The sequence below is a fragment of the Dipodomys merriami genome, unplaced genomic scaffold (assembly GCF_024711535.1).
Source record: "Dipodomys merriami isolate MVZ:Mamm:240054 unplaced genomic scaffold, mDipMer1.0.p SCAF_24, whole genome shotgun sequence".
In the NCBI taxonomy this organism is placed as follows: domain Eukaryota; kingdom Metazoa; phylum Chordata; class Mammalia; order Rodentia; family Heteromyidae; genus Dipodomys; species Dipodomys merriami.
Window position 1 is genome coordinate 16,365,477 of NW_027203826.1, and position 24,919 is coordinate 16,390,395.

At 35.6% G+C, this 24,919-nt stretch overlaps 2 protein-coding genes and 1 pseudogene across 2 annotated transcripts; 1 reads left to right on the forward strand and 2 right to left on the reverse strand.

The window, feature by feature from the left end:
* The first annotated feature begins 1,404 nt into the window (after nt 1–1,404).
* Nucleotides 1,405–1,526, forward strand: LOC138835860 (U2 spliceosomal RNA; annotated as a pseudogene).
* A 5,934-nt stretch (nt 1,527–7,460) lies between these two features.
* On the reverse strand, nt 7,461–8,387 carry LOC138835545 (olfactory receptor 5V1-like). The gene has a single exon (XM_070034033.1). It carries the CDS (start codon nt 8,385–8,387, stop codon nt 7,461–7,463), a length of 927 nt encoding a protein of 308 aa, XP_069890134.1.
* A 15,404-nt stretch (nt 8,388–23,791) lies between these two features.
* On the reverse strand, nt 23,792–24,718 carry LOC138835546 (olfactory receptor 5V1-like). Its single transcript, XM_070034034.1, has one exon. It carries the CDS (start codon nt 24,716–24,718, stop codon nt 23,792–23,794), a length of 927 nt encoding a protein of 308 aa, XP_069890135.1.
* Nucleotides 24,719–24,919: the final 201 nt, after the last annotated feature.

Consider the following 24,919-nt stretch of genomic DNA (forward strand, 5'->3'; position numbering starts at 1 on the left):
TGTAGAAAACTAAAGCTAGACCCTTATATAAAACCCTGCACCATAATCAACTCCAAATGGATCAAAGACCTCAGAGTCAAGCAGACACTCTGAAAACGTTATAGGATGGAATAGGAGAAACACTACGTCTCTTGGCACAGGCCAAATTTTTCTGAATAGAGACCCAGAAACACAACAAATTAAAGAAAGGTTGGACAAATGGGATTGCATGAAGTTGCAGAGTTTCTGCATGACAAAGGACATAGCTAGCAAGATCAATAGAAAGCCCACGGATTGCGAGATCTTCACTATCCATTCAACGGACAAGGGTTTCATATCTAAAATATACTTGGAACTCAAAAAATTAAATCCCCCAACAACAAATCCTCAAAGAAACAACTGCCCAATAAATAAATTGGCTAAAGACTTAAAGAGAAACTTCTTGGAAGATGAAAGAAGGATGGCCAATAGACACATGAAGAAAGGGTCAACCTCCCTAGCCAGAAAAGAAATGCATACCAAAACAACATTGAGATACCACCTCACCCCAGTTAGAATGGCTATAATCAAGAACTCTAATAACAACAGATGCTGGAGGGGATGTGGACAGAAGGAAACCCTACTGCATTGTTGGTGGGAGTGTAAACTTTTTCAACCAGCTAGATTAGAACACATTGTAATCTTGGGTTCTAAATTTTCATTTTTTGTTTTTAAGCACTAAAATTAAAATCTTATCTTTCTTTCCTTTTTTAATGGGAATAGTAATATGAAGTCCAAATGTCATTTACAGACATGATTGCCAACTTACTGGCTTGAATTTCAGCTGAAATTGGAGCATAAGTACAGAAAAGATTTTATTATTAAGGTGATACCAGTTTGGAAGTGTGGGTACCTCACTTGGCTTAATTATAAGAAAGGAAAATTTTGACTTCTCCAGTATTTTTTCATTTATGAGAAGAATATGATATTTTGGTTTTCATCATCAACTTGTATTTCGGTTTCATTATCAATGATTGTATTTAAAGACAGCAATTCAATACTTCTCTGTGTAATTTTATAGAAGAGTCTCAGGTCCTGAATATAACCTGTAGCCCTAGCTCCTTAGGACGCTGACATCTGTGGATTGCACTACAGGGACCAGCAGGGCAGGAAAGTCTATGAGATTCTGATGTTCATTTATCCACCAAAAAGCCCAAAGTAGAGGTTTTGGTTCAAATGATATTTGGTTCAAATGATAGCACTATAGTGCTAACTTTCAATAAGAAGTTCAGAAATAACCCCTAGACCCTGAGTTCTAGACCCAGGATGAGCACTCACTCAAACACATAATGTTAAAAGAAATAGCAATACTATTCATTTTTTTCTATCATTAGTCTTATGACTAGATAACCTAACTCACCCAAATCTATTGTTTATAAATATTTCATCGCTTCTCGGACTTTGGGCTATTATCAAGTATATTATTTGTTCTTATCAACTTAATATGTAATGCATATTCTCTCTGAGGAGAAAATATCAAATGTATTTTTAAAAGTGAAAAAGTTCTCATTCTTTTAGTCATATTACATGAATCAATATAAATTTTCCAGTCAGTTTTTAGAGTCTTGCAAATGCTTGTTCTGCCTCAGGGGAAATGTGGATCAATATGAGAGAATACCTTCCATAAACTAGTACTTTCCAATCATTCAGAAGGCATGTTACTCTAATTAGTCATTCAATAATATGTATCAAGAGTTTGGGTCTGATGCTTACATAACATTCACATTTTGAGATGTATCTAATCATTAGTTTTTCTTCAATGATATTATTAAATGCACTCTTGGTTTGTATATTGGATTTTGAGGTTTCACTTTTAGTATACAGATATACAATAAATAGTTTCTATTGAATATCACTGCTGCACTATATTGAAAATGATTTTTATAACCTGAGGAGAGGGCAGAAGGATGGAGGGGAAATACAGGGAGAAAATGAGAGAAGAGGGTACACAGTTCAAAAAGAAATGTACTCAATACCTGACATATAACTGTAATCCCTCTGTATAATACCATTACAATATAAATAAATAAATAATAAAGGATACCTACTACTGTAAATTTGAAAAAAGAAATATAATAAATATGTAAATGCCTTTTAATTCCAAGTAGGTTTTCCTTCTGATATAGATGCCATGATTTTTTTGAAAAAACAAGGTTTTATTAGAGTATTTTTTAATTTTTTTATCCACAGACAGATTTTACATTATTTTTATTATAGTGACAACTTACAATCTTCACTCTGGCAATCTCAAGGCCACAAAAAATTAGTATTCCTTGCACTCCTTGTTGAACATTGTATTACTAGACACCTCCATAATGATGACTAATGGGAATGTTGTAAACCTTCACCATCATCTCTTCATTTTCCTTTTCAGTTAGTATCTGGTAACCACCTCAGTCTTTAGAACTGTTCCATATTCTCCCAAAAGTGAGATTATGTAGCAATTGCCTCTCTGTACCTAGTTTATTTTCTGGAGCATGCAGTTTCATGTTGTCATTAATACCAGAATTTAAGGTCAAATGACATTCCAGGAGGTATATTTCACATTTCCTTACTACACTCATCTGAGAGTACACACGAAGATTGTTCACATCTCCTTCCTTTTGAATAATTATGCAATTGAAATGGAAGGTGAATATCACTTAAAGAACCTTATTTCACTCCCACTGATTATGTATCTAGTAGTGGGCATTGCAAACTAGAGGATTTTAATTTCAGCATACCAAATTATTCTCTTCGATATGGCACTATGGTTTATTCCACATTTTCCCCATTTTCACCCACATTATTTTTGGGTTTGTGTGTGTGTGTGTTAGATCACATTCATTGCAACACATTTGGCAATATCTCATTGTAGTATGGATTTTCATTTTCTTGATAACTAATAATGTTAAGGAATTTTATAGGCACACTGATGATTTCTCAGTGTTTAGAAAAATGACTGAATACTCTCTACCTTGTGCAAGTGGATCAGGGTAGTTCAGTTGAATTAAAACATTTTCTTATATTCTATGTATTGATTCTTCTTAATTTCTAAGAATTACACATACTTTATAGCATTCCAAAAGCTATTTTTTACTTCTACATTTTTCATTTCTTAGAAAGTTTTTAGTATATTCTAATCCCACCTGTCTATTAGCTGTCTGTATATTATTTCATTTTTTAAAATAATTTTATTATCAAGATGATATACAGAAGATTATAGTTACATACTTAAGGTAATGAGTTCATTTCTTGTCAAACATTGTTATGCCCTCCCTTATTTTTCTCCTACTTTTCCTCCATCAGTAACCACCCACCCCCACACCAGTTGTAAAGTTCATTTCCAACATACTGTCTTGCAAGTATATATTATTTCATCTATTATTTTTCTATTATCTATTATTTAAAAATCATTGCCCAGACCAATACCAGTAAGTTCCCCCTGCCCCAAGTTTCTTTTAGACTTGTCAAGTTGTCAATTTAAAATATAAATCTTCCATCTATTTTGAATTTAACTTTACATATGATGCAAGGTAAAACTTTCTCATTATTTCAATATGTGGTTCAACATTATTTTTTTCACTTTCCATGTATATATTACATTAATTTTTGGTCTTCAATTCAACTTTTAGTCCTTGTAATAAGAAAAGATATTTGGGAGTTTAGTTTTCTTAAATTTTATAAGAATTGTTTTATGACCTAATATACGATCTATTCTAGAAAATATTCCTCATATATTCAAAATAATACAGAAAAAAGCATTTGAGAAAATTCAACATCCCTTTATGGTAAAAGCTCTGAAGAAGTTAGGAATCCATGGAACATTTTTCAATATAATAAAGGCTGTATGTGACAAAACTTCAGCCAGCATTATACTTAAAGGTAAAAAGTTCAAACCATTCCCTTCAAAATCAGGAACAAGAAAAGGATGCCCACTTTCTCCACTCCTCTTCAGTGAAGTACTGGAATTTCTGGCAAAATCAATAAGGCCAGAGAAACATATAAAGAGTATCTAAAAAGGGAAATTACAGGTGAAGCTATCCCTCTTTGCTGATCACATCAGAAAGTACTTAAAGAACCCTATAGATTCCTCACCCAAGCTACTTGATTTTATTAAAAATTTGGCAAAATAGCAAATCCCCCAAATCAGAAGCCTACCTGTATGCCAACAATGAGAAGAGTGATACTTGAATCAGGAAAGCAACTCCATTTTTAATAGCTTCAAAAAAATGAATTACTTGGGAATTAAGTTTACTAAAGATGTGAAAGACCTCTATTATGAAAACTTCAATACTCTGAAAAAAGAAATTGAAGAAAACCTAAGGAAATGAAAGAAAACTCCCATGTTCCTGGTTGTGAATGAATGAAAGTAGTAAAAAATGGTAATTTTGCCCAAAGCAGTACTCAAATTCAATGCTATACTCAGCTATATCCCAACAACTTTCTTCAAAGAAACAGAAAAATCAAAGATTCACATAGAATAATAAAAGACCCGTGATATCAAAAATCTTTAGCAGGAAGAACAACTCTGAAGGAATATGAATACCAAACTTCAAGCTTTATTACAAATCCGCAGTAATAAAGTCTCCTTGGTACAGGCATAAGAGTACGCCTGAGGACCAATGCAACTGAATAGAAGACCCAGAAACAAGCCCATAAACATATAGCCACTTAACATTTGATAAAGGAGCCAGCCAAAAACACACATTGGAAGAACAAGCCTCTTCAACAAATGGTGCTAGCAAAAGTAGCTATTTGCATGCAGAAAACTAAAGCTATATACCCCATATTACCTTGCACCAGAAACAACTCTAAATAGATCAATGACCTCAATGTAAGGCCAGATAACATGAAAATATTACAGGAAATGGTAGGGGAAACACCTAGTCTTCTCGGCATGGGGCCAAAGACCCAGAATCACAATAAATTTAAGAAAGACTGCTTGCATGGCTATATATCAAACTGAAGAGCTTCTGCATGACAAAAGACAAAATTAGCAAGATAAATAGAAAGCCCACAAAATGGGAATATCTAGTGAAGACACTAGCTAGATATAAAACAAGGGCCTCATATCTAAAATATACTTAAAGCTCAAGAATTAACCCCAGAAAATAAACCCTCAAAAACTAAACTACCCAATCAATATATGGGCACAGAAGAAGAAGAAACAATGGCCAGCAGACACATGAAGTGTTCAGCATCTCTGGCAATAAAAAAAAAAAATGCAAATCAAAACGACATTGGGATTCCTCCTCACTCTAGTTAAAATGGCCATTATCAGGAAAACCAATAATGCTGGCAGGGATGTGGCCAAAAGGGAAACTTATGCTGTTGGAGGTAATGTAAACTTGTTTAACCATTCTGGAAAGCAGTAGGGAGGTTCCTTAAAAATCTTAACATAGAGCTTTTCCCTGACCCAGCAACTCCACTCCTGGTCATTTATCCAATGAACCACAAATCACGCCAAACTAAAGCCATAGACACAACACACAACCATGTTTATTGCAGCATGCTTTACCATGGCCAAGATATAGAATGAACCTAGATGTCCATCAATGGAAAGATAGATAGATAGACAGACAGACAGACAGACAGACAGACAGACAGACAGACAGACAGACAGACAGACAGACAGACAGACAGACAGACAGACAGATAGATAGATAGATAGATAGATAGATAGATAGATAGATAGATAGATAGATAGATAGATAGATAGACAGATAGAAAGATAGACACATATATCACATTTTCTTGATCCTGAGGGACATTACTAATCCATTAGAAAGAAGGATATTTTATCATTTGTAATGAAATACAAAGACTTGGAAACTATTATACTAAGCAAAGTAAACCAGTGCCAAAGAAATAAAGGCTATATGGTTTCCCTCATTTGTCATAACTACGATGTTCCTATAAATCTACAAGCAAACATACTGAATGACTAAAATAAATACATAAAACTAGCCCATGATAAATTATATAGGACCCTGGTCATTAACAACAGAGGCCAAAGGAGTCTATGCATACTAGTGGTGGACAAAGCCTCAACTGCTATGGACAGGTGATCATACAAAATAATAATCTATGAAATGAAATCCAAGAAAAGGAAATAAAAGACATTCTTTATTTGCCATTGTTGCTGTTTTCGTTTTCTTTTCCTTGTGTCTTGTTTGTTTGTATTGAGGAAAATAAGGGAGAGCACTGAAGAGGTGGAACAAGAATAAACAAACACAACGGAGATACTCACCAGGCACTATGTAAAAAATGAATCAGGACAGAAAAATGGATCAGGACAGAAGGGAAGGAATGGGAATGAGCAATGGAAAGGAGACATGGTTCAAAAAGAAATGTATTCATTGTACCTGATTCATGTAACTGTAATCCCACTGTATGAATTATAAAAATACAATCTAAAAAATAAAATAAAGCCTCTTCATAAAATTAAATAATTGAGTATCGCAACTATAATTCTGATAATAAACATAGTAATGATAAGTGGAAAATATTAAATATTTAGATATCAAATATGCAATTAAGAATTATTTGATTTTAAAGAATTTATTTATTTTGAATTTAACTAATGACATTAGGTATATTTATACAATGAATATTTGCTTTTTCATAACATATGCAATCACTATTATTGAGAATTAACAAGTTAAAATCTAGAAAACATTAACATTACTATAGTGTTACTATAAGTAGGACAATATTAACATATCATTTCAATTTCAAGATTGTATAGAGTCTCCAGCTTCAGCTAAAATTAAATTACAAATAATTAACCAGGACTAAGATGACTAGTTGTGGCAGAATGGTGTAAAGAACAAGCATAGGGTGATACTAACTTTTATAAAATGTAACTGATTCCAAAGAAAAGTACTTAGAACAGCCTATGGTGTAGTTTTAGAGTTACATTTACATTGTAATATCAAACATGATTTAAACACGTAATTTGGAAAGATTGAAGATGAAAAACATCAGTAACAATCCAGAAGAGAAAATACAAGGTAATGTTGAATAATAGCAAAGCATTTCCCAAGTTGTGTGTTCACATCATTTAGTGATAATAGGAATACAAGTCATTGAAGAAGAAGATACAGAATGTTATAGAGTGAACTGAGAATCTGAAACAATGAATACACAATAAATGTCATTAGGAGATTAGAAACTAGAAACTGTATTTGAGAAGAAATTGGGATGCACAGAATTAGGAAACTATATAGTAGAAAATAGATATTAAAGACCAAAACTGCTGTACTAGATAAGTAATTATCTGTATATGAAATATTTCTCTTTCTATTTCGTGAAAGAAAGAGCAAGCAAATGATAACTCACTGAGCTAATAACTCTCTGGTCAAACACACACACACACACACACACACACACACACACAATGGGAAATGCTAAGATTGAAGACAAAGCAGACAGTTTTAAAACTTCATTCTTTGGGATGTTCAACAACATAACAACCTTCTGAGGGCTACTTTAACCTCTGTGTTTCTCAGGCTGTAGATGATAGGATTTAACATTGGAGTGATTACACCATACAGCAAGGAGATGAGTCTGTCCCTGGCAGGGGAATGTTTACTGGAGGAGGGGCGGAGGTAGGTAAAGATAACAGTGCCATAGAACAAGCTAACCACAATTACGTGGGAGGCACATGTGGAGAAGGCTTTGCGCTTCCCTTCTGCTGATTTGATATTCAGAATGGTGGAAATGATGTATGTATAGGAGATCAAGGTAATCAAGAAGGCAGTAGTTGCAAAGATACCTCCTATCACTAAAACTAGAATTTCTTCCAGGTAAGTAGAAGAACAAGACAGAGCTGCCACTGACGGGATATCACAGTAGTACTGGCTAACTTGATTAGACTTGCAGAAAGACAGGCTGAAGGTGGTCATTGTGTGGAGAAGAGAGTGAAGAAAACCAGCTATCCAAGTTCCAGTCAATAACTGAGCACATAGAACATGGCTCATGATAAGGGAATAACGTAGGGGAAAACATATCGCCACATACCGGTCATAAGCCATGACAGCGAGCAGGAAGACCTCAGTCCCAGCTAGGGCCACAAGGAAATAAAGCTGTAAGGCACACCCAACAAAAGAAATGCTGTGGTCCTCTGTCAAGAGGTTCTGGAGCATCTTGGGAACTGTAGCTGAAGGACAAAATATGTCTAACAGGGACAGATTTGCTAAAAGGAAGTACATGGGAGTGTGAAGCTTTTGTTCTATAGTAATGGCCAGGAGGATGGCCCCGTTACACACAAAGGTGGTCTGATAGACGATGAAAAATGCCACAAAGAGGGGGTATTGCATCTCAGGGTGGTCAGAGAGTCTAAGGAGAATAAACTGAGTCACCATGGTAAAGTTGTAGAGGTCCATCTCTTCTTTCCGTAACAGTCTGTCTGGAGGGAACCAATCCAAGAAGTACAAGTTAGGACCACAAGTCAAGTAACCCAAAAATGGAGACATTCTTAACAAACAAACAAAAAACATTTTGGCTATGATTAAGTATGTTAGCTAACTTTACTTGGGTATTTCATGTTCTACAACTTTGATTTCAAACATCGGCTTTACTTATGATGTTTTCAATCTTGTTCACCCTTCCTTCTCAAAACGAAGCCCTACCAGTAACTAGAAGCACTGGGAAGTTTGCCTGGAAATCAATGCAAGCATGCAACACTATTGGATTCACTGGAAGCTGATGATGGATTTCTCCTATGCAGATAGGCACTTGCTTCATTCTAACAGTGCCATCTTTATGTATACAGATCACACTGTCCAAAAATAATGCATAATGTGCACATTGTCTATTATTTATCTTATTCTGTATTTTGTATGTTTGCATTATATATATATATATATGTGTGTGTTTTAACACGGAGATAATACATAGATATAAGTAATGAATATATACATACACACAAATCTTTCTCTCTCTCTCTATATATATATACTTTGAGATATAAATTAATACCAGCAGTTAATACACACATAAAAATATAAAGATTGAAGTAAAGCAATGTAGGACTGTTGCATCATCTTTTGAAATATATCTATTTTGAAACACAAGTATGGAATGCTTCTTCAATTTAATTTTTTGCTAATACTGAGATTTGAACTCAGGACCTCAAGTATACTTGGCTTGTTTGTTTACTTGATTGTCTATCACTTGAAATGTCAAAATGATTTTCTTTTATGTAGACACTGATAGATAATTACAGAATAAATGATGATTCAAAAAGCTATTGTCATGTAAATTCTTACAATGTCAAATGTTCATGATTCTACAGAACTACTAACTTTTGATATCTGTGCTTAATATTCTGAATATTTAATAGCTTATATAAGTACATACATGAGGCATATTGGAATGTATAAACAATATCTTCAGAGACAATTTTCAATATCTAATTATCTGATGTTATTTCTTTTTACTCAAATTATAAATTACACAATTTGGAAACGTTTACTATAAGAAACATATTGATAACATTTTGATTTATGCATATGCCTCATTTTCCACAAATTACATAAACATTATGCATACATCAAAACTTAGTGAAATGATTTTCTTAAATTTTGTAATTGTCTATTTAATTTCTTTCATGATATATATCATATGCTGAGGAGAGTTTTATTTCCAGTAACAATTTCTTCAATCTCCTACTTAAGAGTCATGAATAAATCAAGAATTTGTTGTGATTTAGTTTGAATTTTAAGAGTAGAACATTGTCAACAATATATTTTTGAGTAAGAAATTTTATAATTTGCATTATTGATCTGAAGAATCAGTAGTTCACAGATGATTCAGAGAATCTATAAGGGAATACATTCTTTCCCCTGCTTTTAGGTAGTCACATGTAATTATAAGCCAGAACATATGAGAAACATCTTAAAACTTCTGTGGCAAGCATTAACTTCCTACCAGAAATCACATAGAAATGAAACGTTATTTCTAAATTACTATTGCACATATGGTTGGAGCCAAATGAAATACACAAGAAGTTTTCTGCTCAGAAAATAAGTTACTTCAAGTTTTAACTATACAAAAAAAATGGCATTAACTAAGTAGGCAAAAAAGTTTTCAAAGACACTGTGAAACCTTAACATAATTAAAATTGTATTTTACTTAAAATACCACTATTTGAAGAAATATTTCATTTATTTTTCTATTATATAGGATATATTACCCACAAACCAATTCAGGAAGAAGAAAGCAAGATGATCCAGCCCATATCCAACTTCAGTATTCTAAACAAACACCCCATGTGTGCGGGATTCACATTAGTCTTGAACTTATAATTTATATATTACTCACTTGTCCCTTAGGAAATAAAATAATAGAGATGCCAGAATGAATATTCCTCTCTTAATAAATCCATGCCTAACAACAGAAACACACTGATAATCAAATCAATGTAGGTTTTAAGTGGTGCTCAATTAGATGAGAAACATTTTTGTTTCTATACTGGCCTAGAGTAAGATTTTACTAATGATGGGAAAAAAGTAAAAACTTTATTGGCATTACTAAGTAACTTATATATCTTTTTAATATATATTTTATTGTAAAGATACTACAAAGGTGTTACAGTTATGTGAGTAAGGTAATGAGTGCATTTACCGAGCATTGTTACCCCCTCCTTTGTTTTTCCACTACCATCCCTTCCCATCCCACTGCCCAAACTTCTCCCCACCCCCAAGCTGTAAAGTTCGTTTTCTTTTCTTTAATTTTATTTAATTTTTTTGTGAACATACTGTACAGAGGGGTTACAATTACATGGACAGGATAATGTGTACATTTCTTATCAAGCATTGCAGCCTCCTCCTTTGTTTACCCTTCACATACCTTTCCAGCCTCCCCCCCAGCCCCCACCCAATCTTCCCCCCCTCCACCAACGTTGTAAAGCTCATTTTCGACATGACAACTTGTACTTCTCATTGTTGCAACAGGTCCACCTGTATCCTTAAACGACTTGTTTTGCCCCATCTCCTCCACAAGTTATACTGACATCAAATATAGTGAAAGCAGGGGTTATACTGTGGGGGAGGGACATAAAAAAGCACCAAAGAAATAATCTTATTAATGTGTTAGAAACAAATGCATGAAAGAAAAAACATTAAAATACATATCTAAGGGTTCATTTTCCTAACATCACATTATCTGACCTTTTCCGCTTGACTCATACATATACTAGATATTGCAAATAAGGGAAACCATGGGACTTATGTTTCTTTGGGCCTGGCTTGCTTCACTTAATATAATTTTTTCCAAGTTTTTCCATTTCCTAACAAATGGGGAAATGTCATTCTTTCTGATGGAGGCATAGAATTCCATTGTGTATATATACCACATTTTCTTGATCCATTCATCTACTGAGGGGCATCTGGGCTGGTTCCATATCCTAGCTATGGTAAATAACGCTGCAATAAACATAGTTGTGCTGGTAGCTTTAATGTGGTCTTGTTTGTAAACATTTGGGTAAATGCCCGAAAGTGGGCTTGCTAGGTCATAGGGGAGCTCTATGTAAGTCTTTTGAGGAACCTCCATACTGCTTTCCAAAGTGGTTGAACAAGTTTACATTACCACCAACAATGAAGTAAGGTTCCCTTCTGTCCACATCCCCTCCAGCATCTGTTGTTGTTAGAGTTCTTGATTTTTGCCATTCTAACTGGAGTGAGGTGGTATCTCAATGTTGTTTTGATTTGCATTTCTTTTATGGCTAGGGAGGTTGAGCATTTCTTCATGTGTCTATTGGTCATCCTTCTTTCTTTTTCAGAGAAGTTTCTCTTTAAGTCTTTAGCCCACTTATTTATTGGGCAGTTGTTTCTTTGAGGATTTGTTGTTGGGAGATTTAATTTTTTTGAGTTCCAAGTATATTTTAGATATGAGACCCTTGTCTGTTGTATGGCTAGTGAAGATTTTCTCCCAATCCATGGGCTTTCTATTGATCTTGCTAGCTATGTCCTTTACCATGCACAAGCTCTGCAACTTCATGCAATCCCATTTGTCCAACCTTTCTTTGATTTGTTGTGTTTCCAGGTCTCTATTAAGAAAATTTCGGCTTGAGCCAAGGAGACCTAGTGTTTCTCTTATTCCATCCTGTAATGTTTTCAGAGTGTCTGCTTTGACTTCGAGGTCTTTGATCCATTTGGAGTTGATTCTGGTGCAGGGTGATATATATGGATCTACCTTTAGTTTTCTACAAGTAGTTAACCAATTTTGCCAGCACCATTTACTGAAGAGGCTGTTTTTCTTGTAAAGTTCCTTTTCAACATAATGTCTTATACATTTCATTGTTACAGTGGGTTAGCCTGTTTCCTTATTTCAGCATTGTGTTATTTCTGTTCCCCTCCACAAATTAGAATAAAGCATGTATATATAAGATGCAGGGCACCAGAATCAAATACAGTGAAAACAGAGGATATACTATGGGGGAAAAACCATACAAAATAAACAAAATATCATGCAGTACATTAAAAACAACAGCAACAAAGAGAAAATCCATTTCAGTACCTCTCTTGGGATTCATTTCACTTAGTATCATCTTATAGGGTCATCTATCTATCTATCTATAGATAGATAGATAGAGAGATAGAGAGATAGATAGAGAGAGAGAGAGAGAGAGAGAGAGAGAGAGACAGAGAGAGAGAGAGAGAGAGAGAGAGAGAGAGAGAGAGAGAGAGAGAGAGAGATAATCACATTTTCTTGATCCATTCATCTACTCAGGAGCATCTGGATTGGTTCCATAGTTTAGGTATGTGAATAATGCTGCGATAAACATAGTTGAGCTGGTAGTTTTAGTATGGTCTTGTTCCTGATCATTTGGGTAAATGCCCAAAAGTGGGATTGCTGGGTCTATGTGGAGTTTTTTGAGGAACCTCCATACTACTCTCCAATGTGGTTGAACAAGTTTACACTCCCACCAACCCAGAAGGTTTCCCTTCTGGCCACATCCCCTCCATCATCTGTTGTTATTGGATTTCTTGATTATAGCCATTCTAACTGGGGTGAGGTGGAATCTCAATGTTGTTTTGATTTGCATGTTTTCATGCCTAGAGAAGTTGAGCATTTCTTCATGTGTTTATTGTCCATTCTTATTTCCTCTTCAGAGAAGTCTCTCTTTAAGTCTTTAGCCCATTTATCAGACGGTTCTTTCTATTATGGATTTGTTGTTGGGAGATTTAATTTTTTTAGTTCTAAGTTTTAGATACGAGATCCTTCTCCATTGTATTTTTGGGTTTTCTATTGATCTTGCTAGCTATGTTCTTTGCCATGCAGAAGCTCTGTAATTTCATGCAATCCCATTTGTTCAACCTTTCTTTGATTTTTTTGTGATTTGGGGTCTTTATTAAGAAAATTTTGGCCTGTGCCAAGGAGCCCTAGGGTTTCTCCTATTCCCTTCATGTAATTTTTTCAGGGTCTGTCAATTTTGTTTATTTTTTTGAAGAACCAATTGTTTGTTTTGTTGATTCTTCTTATGTTTTGGGGGACTTTTATTCATTTAATTCAGATTTGATTGTGATTATTTCCATCTATTAGATTGGGGTTTATTTTGTTGCTCTTTACAAGGTGCTTCAGGTCCCTCAGTAAATTACTGGTTTTAGTTCTCTTCAATTTGTTGATGTAGAAACTCAGAGCTATAAACTTGCCTCTGAGTACTGCCCTTCCTGTGTCTCAGAAGAGCTGATAGTTTGTGTTTGTGTGCTCATTTTTGTTGAATATCATGAACATTTGAATTTCCTTTCTAATCTCTTCCATTACCCACTATTGGTTCAACATTGTGTTGTTCACCTTAATGTGTTACAGGATTTTCTTTGGTGGCTTTGCTGTTGAATTTAATTTTATTCCTGTGTGGTCTGAGAGAATGCAGGCATAATTTCGGTGTTTCTGATTTTAGACAAATTGGCTTTGTGACCTAAAATGTGGTCTATTTTTAGAGAATGTTATGTGTGCTGGTATACAGAACGTGTATTCTGATGCTGCTGGATGAAATATTCAGGAGATGTTTGTTGAGTCTAGTAGATCCATGCAGTTATTTCGAACTGAGGTTTCTCTGTTGAGTTTTTTGCCAGATTGATCTCTCCAGTGGGGAGAGATCAACAAGTCCTCAACAACTAATGTCTTTGTATCTATGTAAGATTTTAGTGAAAGTAGTGTTTCTTTGATAAATTTGGGTGCTCTATTATTTGGTGAAGAGTTGTTTAGAATTGTAATATCCTCCTGAAAGAGAGATACCTTAATTAGTATGTGATTCCCTTCTTTATCTCTTCTCACTAATTTTAATTTGAATTCTATTTTATCTGATATTTGGGTTTCAACTCCTGCCTGTTTATGGGGGCCTGTTGCGCGGTAGATTTTATTCCAGCCTTTCACTTTCAGAATATGTTTGTTTTTGTGGACAAGGTTTGTTCCTTGAAGGCAGAAGATAGAAGGATCTTATTTTTTGATCCAACTTGACAATCTGTGTTGGTTAATTGGAGAGGTAAATCCATTAATGTTGAGAGTTATGACTGAGAGGTGTTTAGTAATTCTTGCCATGTTATCCACCTTCTTGAGGTCTATGACAACTGAGTTCTTCCTATGATTCTTGGATTGTCTGTTTGGGGGCTGTTTCTTGGCCTTTATCATGCCCTTGTTATTTTTCTATGTATAGGACATTTTAAGTTTCTTTTATAGGATTGGTTTGGTGGAGATATATTGTTTCCATTTTTCTTTGCTGTGGAAGGTTCTTATGTGACCTTCCATTATGAAGGAGAGTTTAGATAGGTACAGTATTCTTGGCTGATAATTGTTTGTCTCTGGGCATGTTATTCCTCAATCCAGGCTCTTCTTGCTTTCATTATCTCTGCTGAGAAATCTACAGTTCTTCTGATTGGTTTCCTTTTATAAGTGATTGATCTTTTCTCCCTTACATCTTTAAGGATCCTTTCCCTGGTCTCAATTGGTACTGGAAGGATTACAATGTGACAGGAGATGTCCTGTTATTTTCTGGTCTGTTTGGGTTTCTAAAGGTTTTTTTTTTATATCTGAATGGGCCTATCTTTTTGCATGTTTGGGAAGTTCTCTGCTAGGATCCTCTTAAATAAATTTCCTAGAATTTTAACTTCTGTCTATAGGCCCTCTCTACATCCATTAGCTTTTAATTAGGCCTTCTTATGGTGTCTTCTAAATATTGAATAGATTTGTCATATTTCTCAGATATGTCTTGAATACTTGTATGTTCTTTCACTATAATGTCTAGGCTGTCTTCATTCCCAGAGATTCGATCTTCTGCATGGTCTAACCTACTGTTAAGACTTTCTACCTTGTTGTTTTTTAAAATTTCTTTTCCTTCTAAGTGGTCAGATTTGATGGCTTCTAATTCCTTGTTGGAGCTTTGTTTTAGATCTTGTATGTGCTTCTTTGCCTCCATAATTTGGTTTTCAGTGTTCATTCTCCAATCCCTTAGTTGATTGGTTATGATTTCTTTGGACTCCCTTTCCTTCTGTTGGGCTCCATTCAGCTTTTCCTTTGTGGTCTCCCTGGATTCCTCCAGCTGTATTTTTGTGGATTTTATGAATGCCTCTATTAATCTTTATTTATTCTCATCTGGCTCACCCAATAACTCAATTAATCTTTGATTAGCCTCCTGTTCCAGAAATTCCTGTATTCATCTTTGGTCAGCCTCATCATGCTCAAGCATTTCCCTCACATTCTGTGCTAGAACAATATTTTAAGGCAAGCAACAACCAGAGTCCTGTAATTGCATGTATTTTTTGATGCAGTCAAAATGAGTACAGATACAATCTAGTTCAACAGATACAATCGAATTCAACACAAACAGCTAGGAATCAATGGACTAAGGAAATCAAAGAAGAAGTTAGCAGACCAGAAATTAATATGTTTAGGGAGACTTGTGAGGAAAAAATAAGGTTTGAGGAATGTGGGGAGGGAAAGGAAGAGAGGGAATAAAACCAAGACCTAAATGCAGAGAGAGGAAAAGGATAGAAGGAAAGGAGAAGAGAGATACAGAAAAAGAAAAAATTAAAAATGAAACATTTAAAAAATTATGTATGTGAAGAAATAATATTACAATTAAAGGAATTAAGGCTGAGAGTCTGTGAACTGAGTAGTCAATGTCTGAATAAAGTTTACACACAATGAAGGATAAGGTCTAATAATCGAAGATGGGTATGTACCTGGGGATGAACAGAACAGCAATTAAATAAAGCAAACATACAGAGAGAGAGAGAGAGAGAGAGAGAGAGAGAGAGAGAGAGAGAGAGAGAGAGAGAGAGAGAGAGGGATTAAAAAGGAAAAAAGTAAAAGAATTTTTTAAATCTTAAAATAAAAATGGTGAAAAAATAGAAAACAATCTTTAATTTTTAAAAAATAGGTTAAAAAAGGTCTTCGACTGGGGAGTGGTATCTTGTGTCTCCCATATGTCTGTAACCATTGTCTTGGTTCAGTCGCTGGTTTGCTTGTGGTGTTCCCCCCCCCCCCCCCCGCCTGTGGCTTGACTGGTTTTTTTAATCAGTTCCTTTGAGCAAGAAGAATGCAGCTCTGCCTTACCAGGAACATTATGATCCTCCTTAAAGGCTAGTTCAGTGGAGGTTGTGTGCTTTGAATATCACAAAGGAGGAGATGGCTTTTTCCTCAAGCTAGAGGTTGCTATGATGGGGCTAGTTTGTGGGTAGGGTTGAGGCCTGTCAGCAATAAATAGCCTTTCCCTAAAGGGCTTGTTCCTGAGACACACAGTCTAGCCTGGAGTCATCTCAGGATTTATGTGTATTGAGTTTCCAAATGTTTTTCTTTTCCCCTCCAAGTCTACTATCTGTGCTGCAGTGCGGTGGTGTAGCCTCTGGCTCTGTTTACCAAATGGAAAAAAATCATTCCTCCTTGGGCCAGAGATTCTTTTGCTTGGGAAGGGTATGTTCCCCTGTGTGTAGCTGCGCCCCTCAGGTCAGATTCCTTTTTCTTATTGAATGGCTCCTATTGTCTTCTTCCAAGGCTTGAGTTACCTGCTAGCTGCTCTGACCAGGTCTTTGTCAGTATTAAAGATGGAGATTTTCTGGGCACTGGTGGCTCACCCTGTAAAACTAGCTACTCAGGAGGCTGAGATTTGAGGATCACGGTTCAAAGCCAGCCCTGGCAGGAAAGTCCTTGAGACTCTTCCCTCCAATTAACCACCAGAAAACTGGAAGTGGTTCTGTGTCTCAAGTGGTACAGTGCTAGCCTTGAGCTGAAGAGCTGAGGGACAGTGCCCAGGCCCAGAGTTCAAGCCCAGAAATAACAAAAAAAAGTAATTCTTATCCAGTGATCTGGGAGTGGCTACCTTCCCACTGGTGCTCCTTGAGAAGGAATGAGGATGTCTTGTAGGGTACTCAAGCTTTTCCCTTGGATTCCAGGTCATCTATGGTCTGCAGCTGTCTGTGGTTAGCAGGATGAAGATTTCTGCTCTTTGTCAGTTCTTGCTGGCAGTGAGTAGAATCCTCTTGTGCACTACCTCTGATGCCTTTGTCCTGGGCTCTCTCTGATAATATGGCAGCCAAGGCAGCAGCCAACGCTGCTGTCATGTGGACACCAGCAAGTGCTCAAATCTGTCTCCTTAAACAAGCTGCCTGAATTTTTCCTCTCAGACAAAACTCTCTGAACTATGATGGCACACTTGGTGTGCCTCTAGCCTGGGACTTTTCACTGGAACACTAAAACTGCTTTCTACACAAGAGCTTGTTTACCCCTCAGCCTCTCCTCCACCATAGTAACTTATTTCTGTAATCACAGTAATAATTCTTCCAAAATATGATTATATGGTCATAAACTAATAAATCCCCATTTCCATGGTAAAATGACAAATCTGAACAAGATTTCTATTCATTATCATACAGTTTCTTTCAAGACTCCATCCCTTCCATAAGAAGAAGTGTTACTGAACACTTTAGATCCAAAGTGAGTAAATATAAAAACTCATTTGCATCTGGAATTCCTAACTCAATTTTGTAGTGTATATAAATTAGTAGGACAAGAATCACTGTCTACAAGTTTCATACATAGAATTAAGATGAGCAAAATAAAAGTAACACTTTCACCATTTTTATTTTTCTATAACTTTTCATAAAAATTGGAAAGATTCAGGAAAGACATATCTGACTATTCCCACCAATACCTGTGAACTTGCTCAAAACTCTGTTATTTTTGAAAGAAAAATGGCAACAAAAAGTCATCAAATGTGTTATTTAAAATTACTTTCTGAGCATTTAGTCATAATAATTAAGTAATTGCCTAGAGGTCTTTCAATTCTTTGGTTAAGTTAAATCCTAGGTATTTTTTTTTTGGTGGGGCTATTACAAATGGAGTTTCTTTCCTGATTTCAGCCACACTTTTCTCATTGTTGCCATACAGAAAAAATGGTCAGATAAGTTGATGTTAGGCGAAATGAACCCCAAGATAAGGACTCAAATGTTTGTCTTTCTTGCAATTGTTTCTTTTTTAAATTTTCATTTATTTTTTTATTGTGAAAATACTGTACAGAAGGGTTTCAAATACATGGGCAAGATAATGAGTACATTCTTATCAAGCTTCCCATTCCTATTTAAATGATTTGTTTTTTCCCTTCCCCTCCACAAATTATTCCAACCTCAAATACAGTGAAAACAGGGGTTATACCATGGGGGAGGGACATACAAAGCAACAAAGAAATATCTTATAAATATGTTAGAAACAATTGCAAGAAGTCGTTTAAATAGGGGTACAGGTGGACCCATTGCAACAATGAGATGTACAAGTCATTATGTCGAAAATGAACTTTACAACTTTGGTCGGGGGGCGGGGAGCATTGGGTGGGGGGGCAGGGAGAGGATGGGAAGGGGAAACAAAGGAGGAGGCAACAGCGCTTGATAGGAAATGCACTCATAACCTTGCCCATGTAATTGTAACCCCTCTGGTATGGTATTTTCACAATAAAAGAAAAAGAAAGAAAGAAAAGGAAAAACGACAGAAAGACGCATATTAGCAAAGTAAAGAAGCAATCAGAATATGGAAGAAGATATTTTCAGCTCATGTATTTGAAAAAGGATTTGTATCAATAATATTGAAATAATATACTGATATAATGATTTTTAATGTACTTACAATGCACTATGTGATTCTTTTGTTTCTTTTGTGTGACAACGAGATGTGCAGGACACTATGTTGAAAACGAACTTTACAGTGTGGGCGTGGGGGGCGGGAGAAGTTGGGGAGGTGGGGAGGGAAGTGAAGGTAAGGGGCAAACAAAGGAGGAGGTAACAATGCTCGCTATGAAATGTACTCATTACCCTATTCACTAACTGTAACCCCTCTACAACATTCTTACAATAAATATATATATATATATATAATAAAAAAGTTTGTGTCTTTCATACATGCAAATCTATTCTGCTAAACAACTTAATTTCAAAGTGAGAAATGAAAGCTCATTTGAGCCTGATACTCCTAACTCAATTGTACAGTATATATATATATTTTTTTTAATTTTATTTTATTTGTGAACATACTGTACAGAGGGGTTACAATTACATGGGCAAGATAATGCATACATTTCTTACCAAGCATTGCAGCCTCCTCCTTTGTTTACCCTTCACCTCCCTTCCCAGCCTCCCCCCTCCCCCCAATCCTCCCCCCCTCCCCCTCACCGACATTGTAAAGCTCCTTTTTGACATGACAATTTGTACTTCTCATTGTTGCAACAGGTCCACCTGAATCCTTAAGTGACTTGTTTTACCCCATCTCCTCCATAAGTTATACTGACATCAAATATATTGAAAGCGGGGGTAGTATATATTAATTAATTAGTACAAGAAACTTTGTCTATATATTGCATACAGCTAATCCAAATGAGCGAAATAGAAGTAATGCTTATACTGTTTTAATTTTTCTATAACTTTTCAAGATAAATTAGAAATTTTCCATCACTAAGATTAAAAATTCCACAGGAAAGTTTATGACTGACTCTTCACATCTATACCTGTTATCTGTCAACATCTTAGCTATAGTAGAAAGAATAATCCAATATTTGGTTTTGAAATTAATTTATTAGCATTTAAGCATAATAAAGTGACTACTGGATACTATGACTTTGTGTTTGACTTTGGCAACCTCTACATTTTTATTAGTGTATGTAAAGGGTTTTATTGTGGTATTTCTAATACATACACCTGATATACTTTTACAATATAAATTCACAGCTCTGTGAATTTGTCTTATGTCTTCTATCTTTACCTCTTCTGTCTCATGTCTTCCCACTCTTCTATTTCTTTTCTCAATTTTAATGAGCTACATTATGACATTTAATATGTGCATCAGTGTGCTCCACTCATCCCTATCTCTCGTACTCGCTCATTCCTCCTTCTGTCTCCCTTCCTAAAATGTTCCAACTTCTACACAATATCCTCAACTTTTTTAAGTTCTACATTAACTTCCTGTGTATATTCTTCCAGCAATGCATAAGAAGCATTTGTACCACTATCCTGTAAAAATTCAAGGCACATTTTTCTTTATTTCTTTTCTGAATCCTCAAGTTTTCATATCTAGAGTACCTACATACTACTCTACTGGGAAACTTACTGTACTTCCTTTCTCCAGCCCTGATGGATTGTGCCAGATTTCCTGTGCAGTTGCTGTGCTTTGCACAGTAGATCAAGAAAACCCAAGAGGTGCTCCATTCATTGCAAATGAAGGGTAGATTGTATATCTAAGTACTATGATCTGTTATTCATTGTTTGCAAATGATGTTAAGGTTTCAGAGTAATGCCCATGGAAGTATGAAAAGACTTGCAAAGACTGCCAGGCTATTCTGCATAGTTTGCATGGCCCAGGATACCTAGAATGTCTCTACAAACCCACATAGTTGTTTCTTTCTTGAGATAAAGGAGATCAGAACACAGACATCTGTAGACATATCCCAGGCTGATGCCGACATCTCCATGTTTGGAGGTGAGGAAACCTTGGTGAATTGTGCAATCAGAGTTAGCAGTAGCTTCTATTGCATTTGTCAATCAGAGTGCTTAAAATTAACTGGCTTCTACTTCAGTATCATTCACTTGTGGAGTAATATCAACTACTTGAAACTGGTCACTTTTTAAGGGCACAGTGTGGAACTGAAGAGACTCAACATGCATAGATAGAGTGAAAGTATGATACATTTTGAAATTTGACTTTAGGACATTATAACCAATATCAAATCTTCTAATAGTTCAGAAGATTTATACAAGTAAGGCGCTCTGTACACAGAAGAATGGATTGACTTTAGCTATCCATTTTGAATTAGTCTCCCACTTCTGACTTCTTTTCTTTGGTTTATTGCCTGTTGTCTGTGCTTTTGATTTCTATGTCCTTTGTCTTGTATAAAAATTGATCTGATTTCAGATCAATGGTGTCCCACCGAAATGATGGGACAAAGGGGGAACCAATTCAACAGTGATACTTACTAAACACTATGTTGGAAATGAGCTTTACTCCTTGGGGAGGAGGAGGGTGGGAGAAAATGAGGGAGGGGTAACAATGTTCAAAAAGAAAAGAACTATGCTCATTACATTACTTATGTAATTGTAACCCCTCTGTACATCACCTTTACAATAAAATTTAGATTATATAAAAAAAGAAAAAGGGCAGGTCCCATCTGTCAGTGCTCCACTCTAACTGCTTCTGAGGGGGCCTCCAGCAAGTGCCACTGAACTGGGGATTTAGGTTTTATCCTAGGGAATTTTGGAAGACATTGAGATCTTATCACAATTATTCCATGTTTTTTAACTGATATATAGTTGGTGGAGAACTGTAACAATGGAATATAGGGTGAGCCCTCTTACTGCTTTCTAACTAATCTAAATAGCTTACTATAGAGGAGATAGCAAAACTGAAGCCACTTCTTGCTTATTTACTGAAGGGTATCAATATTTTGAATATAGAATAAATACACCAATAGGTATTTTTCCTTCTCACTCTTTTGGATCCCAGTGGGCCAATAAGGGTATACTCATGTTCGAGACTTCACTAAGCCTCCATTGAACTTGACTATAACCACAGAGATGTTATCCAATGATGTATGGTTAGAAGACATTAAGGTTTTACATATAAGTAGATCTGCTCTTGGAGAGATGATACAGATCCATTCTTAGAGTTCATGCATGCAATCAATGTGACTATGTTTTGAACCCATTCGTAAATCATTAGAACACAAATTAAGCATTATTTGAAAATTTGTAATCCAAGACTATTCAGGAGGCAAAAATCCCAACCAGAAAGATGGGTTCCACTTCATACATATACCATTATTTATGTAATATATTTAAACAGCTAGAATTTGCCTCAGATGTGAGTTACCTGAGTCAAATTCTCTATCCATTTTCTATGAAGTTAATCTCTTTTCCAGAATTTATGACACTTTAACAATCTATTCAAATAGATAGTACCATGATTCTTACCAATTAGTTTTTATGACAAATGTTGTGCGCTCCACTAAATATATTGTAAGGAGATCATGGTTCAAAGCCTGCCTAGGCAAAATTAGCACAAATTATTACCTAAGAAACAAACCAAATTGGAGAAGCCTGGGGAATAGTTCTAACGGTTGCTTAGCAAGTGCAAGGACTTGACTTAAATCCTAACAACCACAAAAGAAAAGAAAATGCTAGAAATACCATAATTTTATGTATAAATGTAAGTAGCAGGATTACACAATTTTAAAAATATATTCTGACAAGTGTTTCTAGTCTTTGCTAAGGCCTGGTTTGTTACTGATATGATGAGAGCCACGCTGCTTCTGTGAGAACAAGATTAAATAATTTTTTGAGTATTGCCAATATAATGTCCATATTAAATCAGCTATACATTCATATAAGTGAGAGATATTAAATAAAATTTTAATTACCTGATATCTAAAATTAAGCATTGCTTAAATTTTAAAGATTTTACTCAATTTTACATTTACCAAATTCCACAAATTATGCTTATGCAATGAAAATTTGATTTTTCATACAATATGCAAATTCTATTTTTGAGAATTAATGAAAGTATTAAAATAAGACAAGCATTAAGGTTCAGTAGCACCCCTAGAAGTAGTATAGTCTTAGAATGTCATTAAAATCTCAAGTCTGTATGAATTTCCTATCTAAAATTAAATAAAAAGTAATTATCCTATGCTGTGATGATTAGTTACGGCAGAATGTTGAAGAGGATATCAATAGCTTAAACTGAGTTTTGTCATAGATCATTGAATTCTAAACCAAGTATCTCAAAATTTTTTACAGTCTAATTTCAGAGTCACAGAGACACATGATAAATTGTAATTTGATACAGATTTCACATGAATGAAATATATGACAATCCAGAAGAGAAAATGAAAAGAAATATTCAATAATATATAAACATTTCACTAGTGTATGATCACATCATTTAGTAAAAATGAATACAGGACACAAAAGAAGGAGATACTGTGTGCTATAGAGAACTGAGAATCCAAAATGCAGACAATGAACATATAATAAATATCATCAGCAGAATAGGAACTAGGAACTGTATTCCAAAGTACTTAGGATACACAGAGACAGGAAAATCAATGATAGATAATAGAAAACTGAAGACCAAAAGTGGTGTACTAGACAATAATTGTCTGTATATGAAATACTTCTCTTTTTAGAGTTGAAAGAAAAAGGGAGCAAATAATAATTTACTGGACTCTCTGGCCACACATGCAATGGTAAGTGCTGAGATGTAAGACAATGCAAAGTCAGTTTTAATATTTCATTCTGTAAGCAACATGTTATAGTTAGCAACATAACAACCTTCTGAGGGCAACTTTAACCTCTGTGTTTCGCAGGCTGTAGATGATGGGGTTTAACATTGGAGTAATTACTCCATATAGCATGGAGATGAGTCTATCTCTGGCTAGGACATCTTGACTGGAAGAGCGGCGCATGTAGGTAAAGATGGCAGTGCCATAGAACAAACAGACGACAAGGAGATGGGAGGCACAGGTGGAGAAGGCTTTGCGCTTCCCTTCTGCTGACCGGATCTTCAGGATGGTGGAGATGATGTATATATAGGAGATCAAAGTTGTCAGGAAAGCACTAGTCCCAAAGATACCTCCTATCACTAAAGCAAGTATTTCTGCCATATAAGTAGATGAGCAGGACAGAGCCACAATTTGTGGGATATCACAGTAGTACTGGTTAACTCGATTCGACTTGCAGAAAGACAGGCTGAAGGTGGATATTGTGTGGATGACAGAATTGAGAAATCCTGCTGCCCAGGTCCCGGAAACCAGCTGTGCACAGCGAGTGTTTGTTATGATGACAGTGTAGCGAAGAGGGAAGCATATGGCCACATACCGGTCATAAGCCATGACAGCGAGAAGGAAGACTTCAGTCCCCATTAGTGCCACCAGGAAATACAATTGTAAAGCACACCCAATGAACGAAATGCTGTGGTCTTCAGTCAAAAGAGTATCCAGCATCTTAGGAACAGTAGTTGATGAACAGAACATATCTAAGAGAGACAAGTTTGCTAAAAAGCAATACATGGGAGTGTGTAGTTTTTTCTCTAGACCAATTGCCAGGAAAATGGCCCCATTACCCACCAAGGTGATCTGATAGATGATGGCAAAGGAGACAAAGAGAGAGTAGCGCACCTCAGGGAGGTCAGAGAGTCCTACAAGGATGAACTCGGTCACTGTGCTAAGATTGTAGGTGTCCATCTCTTCTCTCCAGAAGAGTCTTGCTAAGGGATAATAAATAAGTAGAGATTAAGGTGATAAATCAAGGAGGCTAGTGCTGAGAAACTTCGAAAACTGCTGTCATGTGGCTAGGGATCAACTGTGCTAGTCTTCTTGAAATTTCAGTTACTAGAACCGCTGCTTAAAACATCTCCTGGACTCTTAATATTTCTTGACTTATTC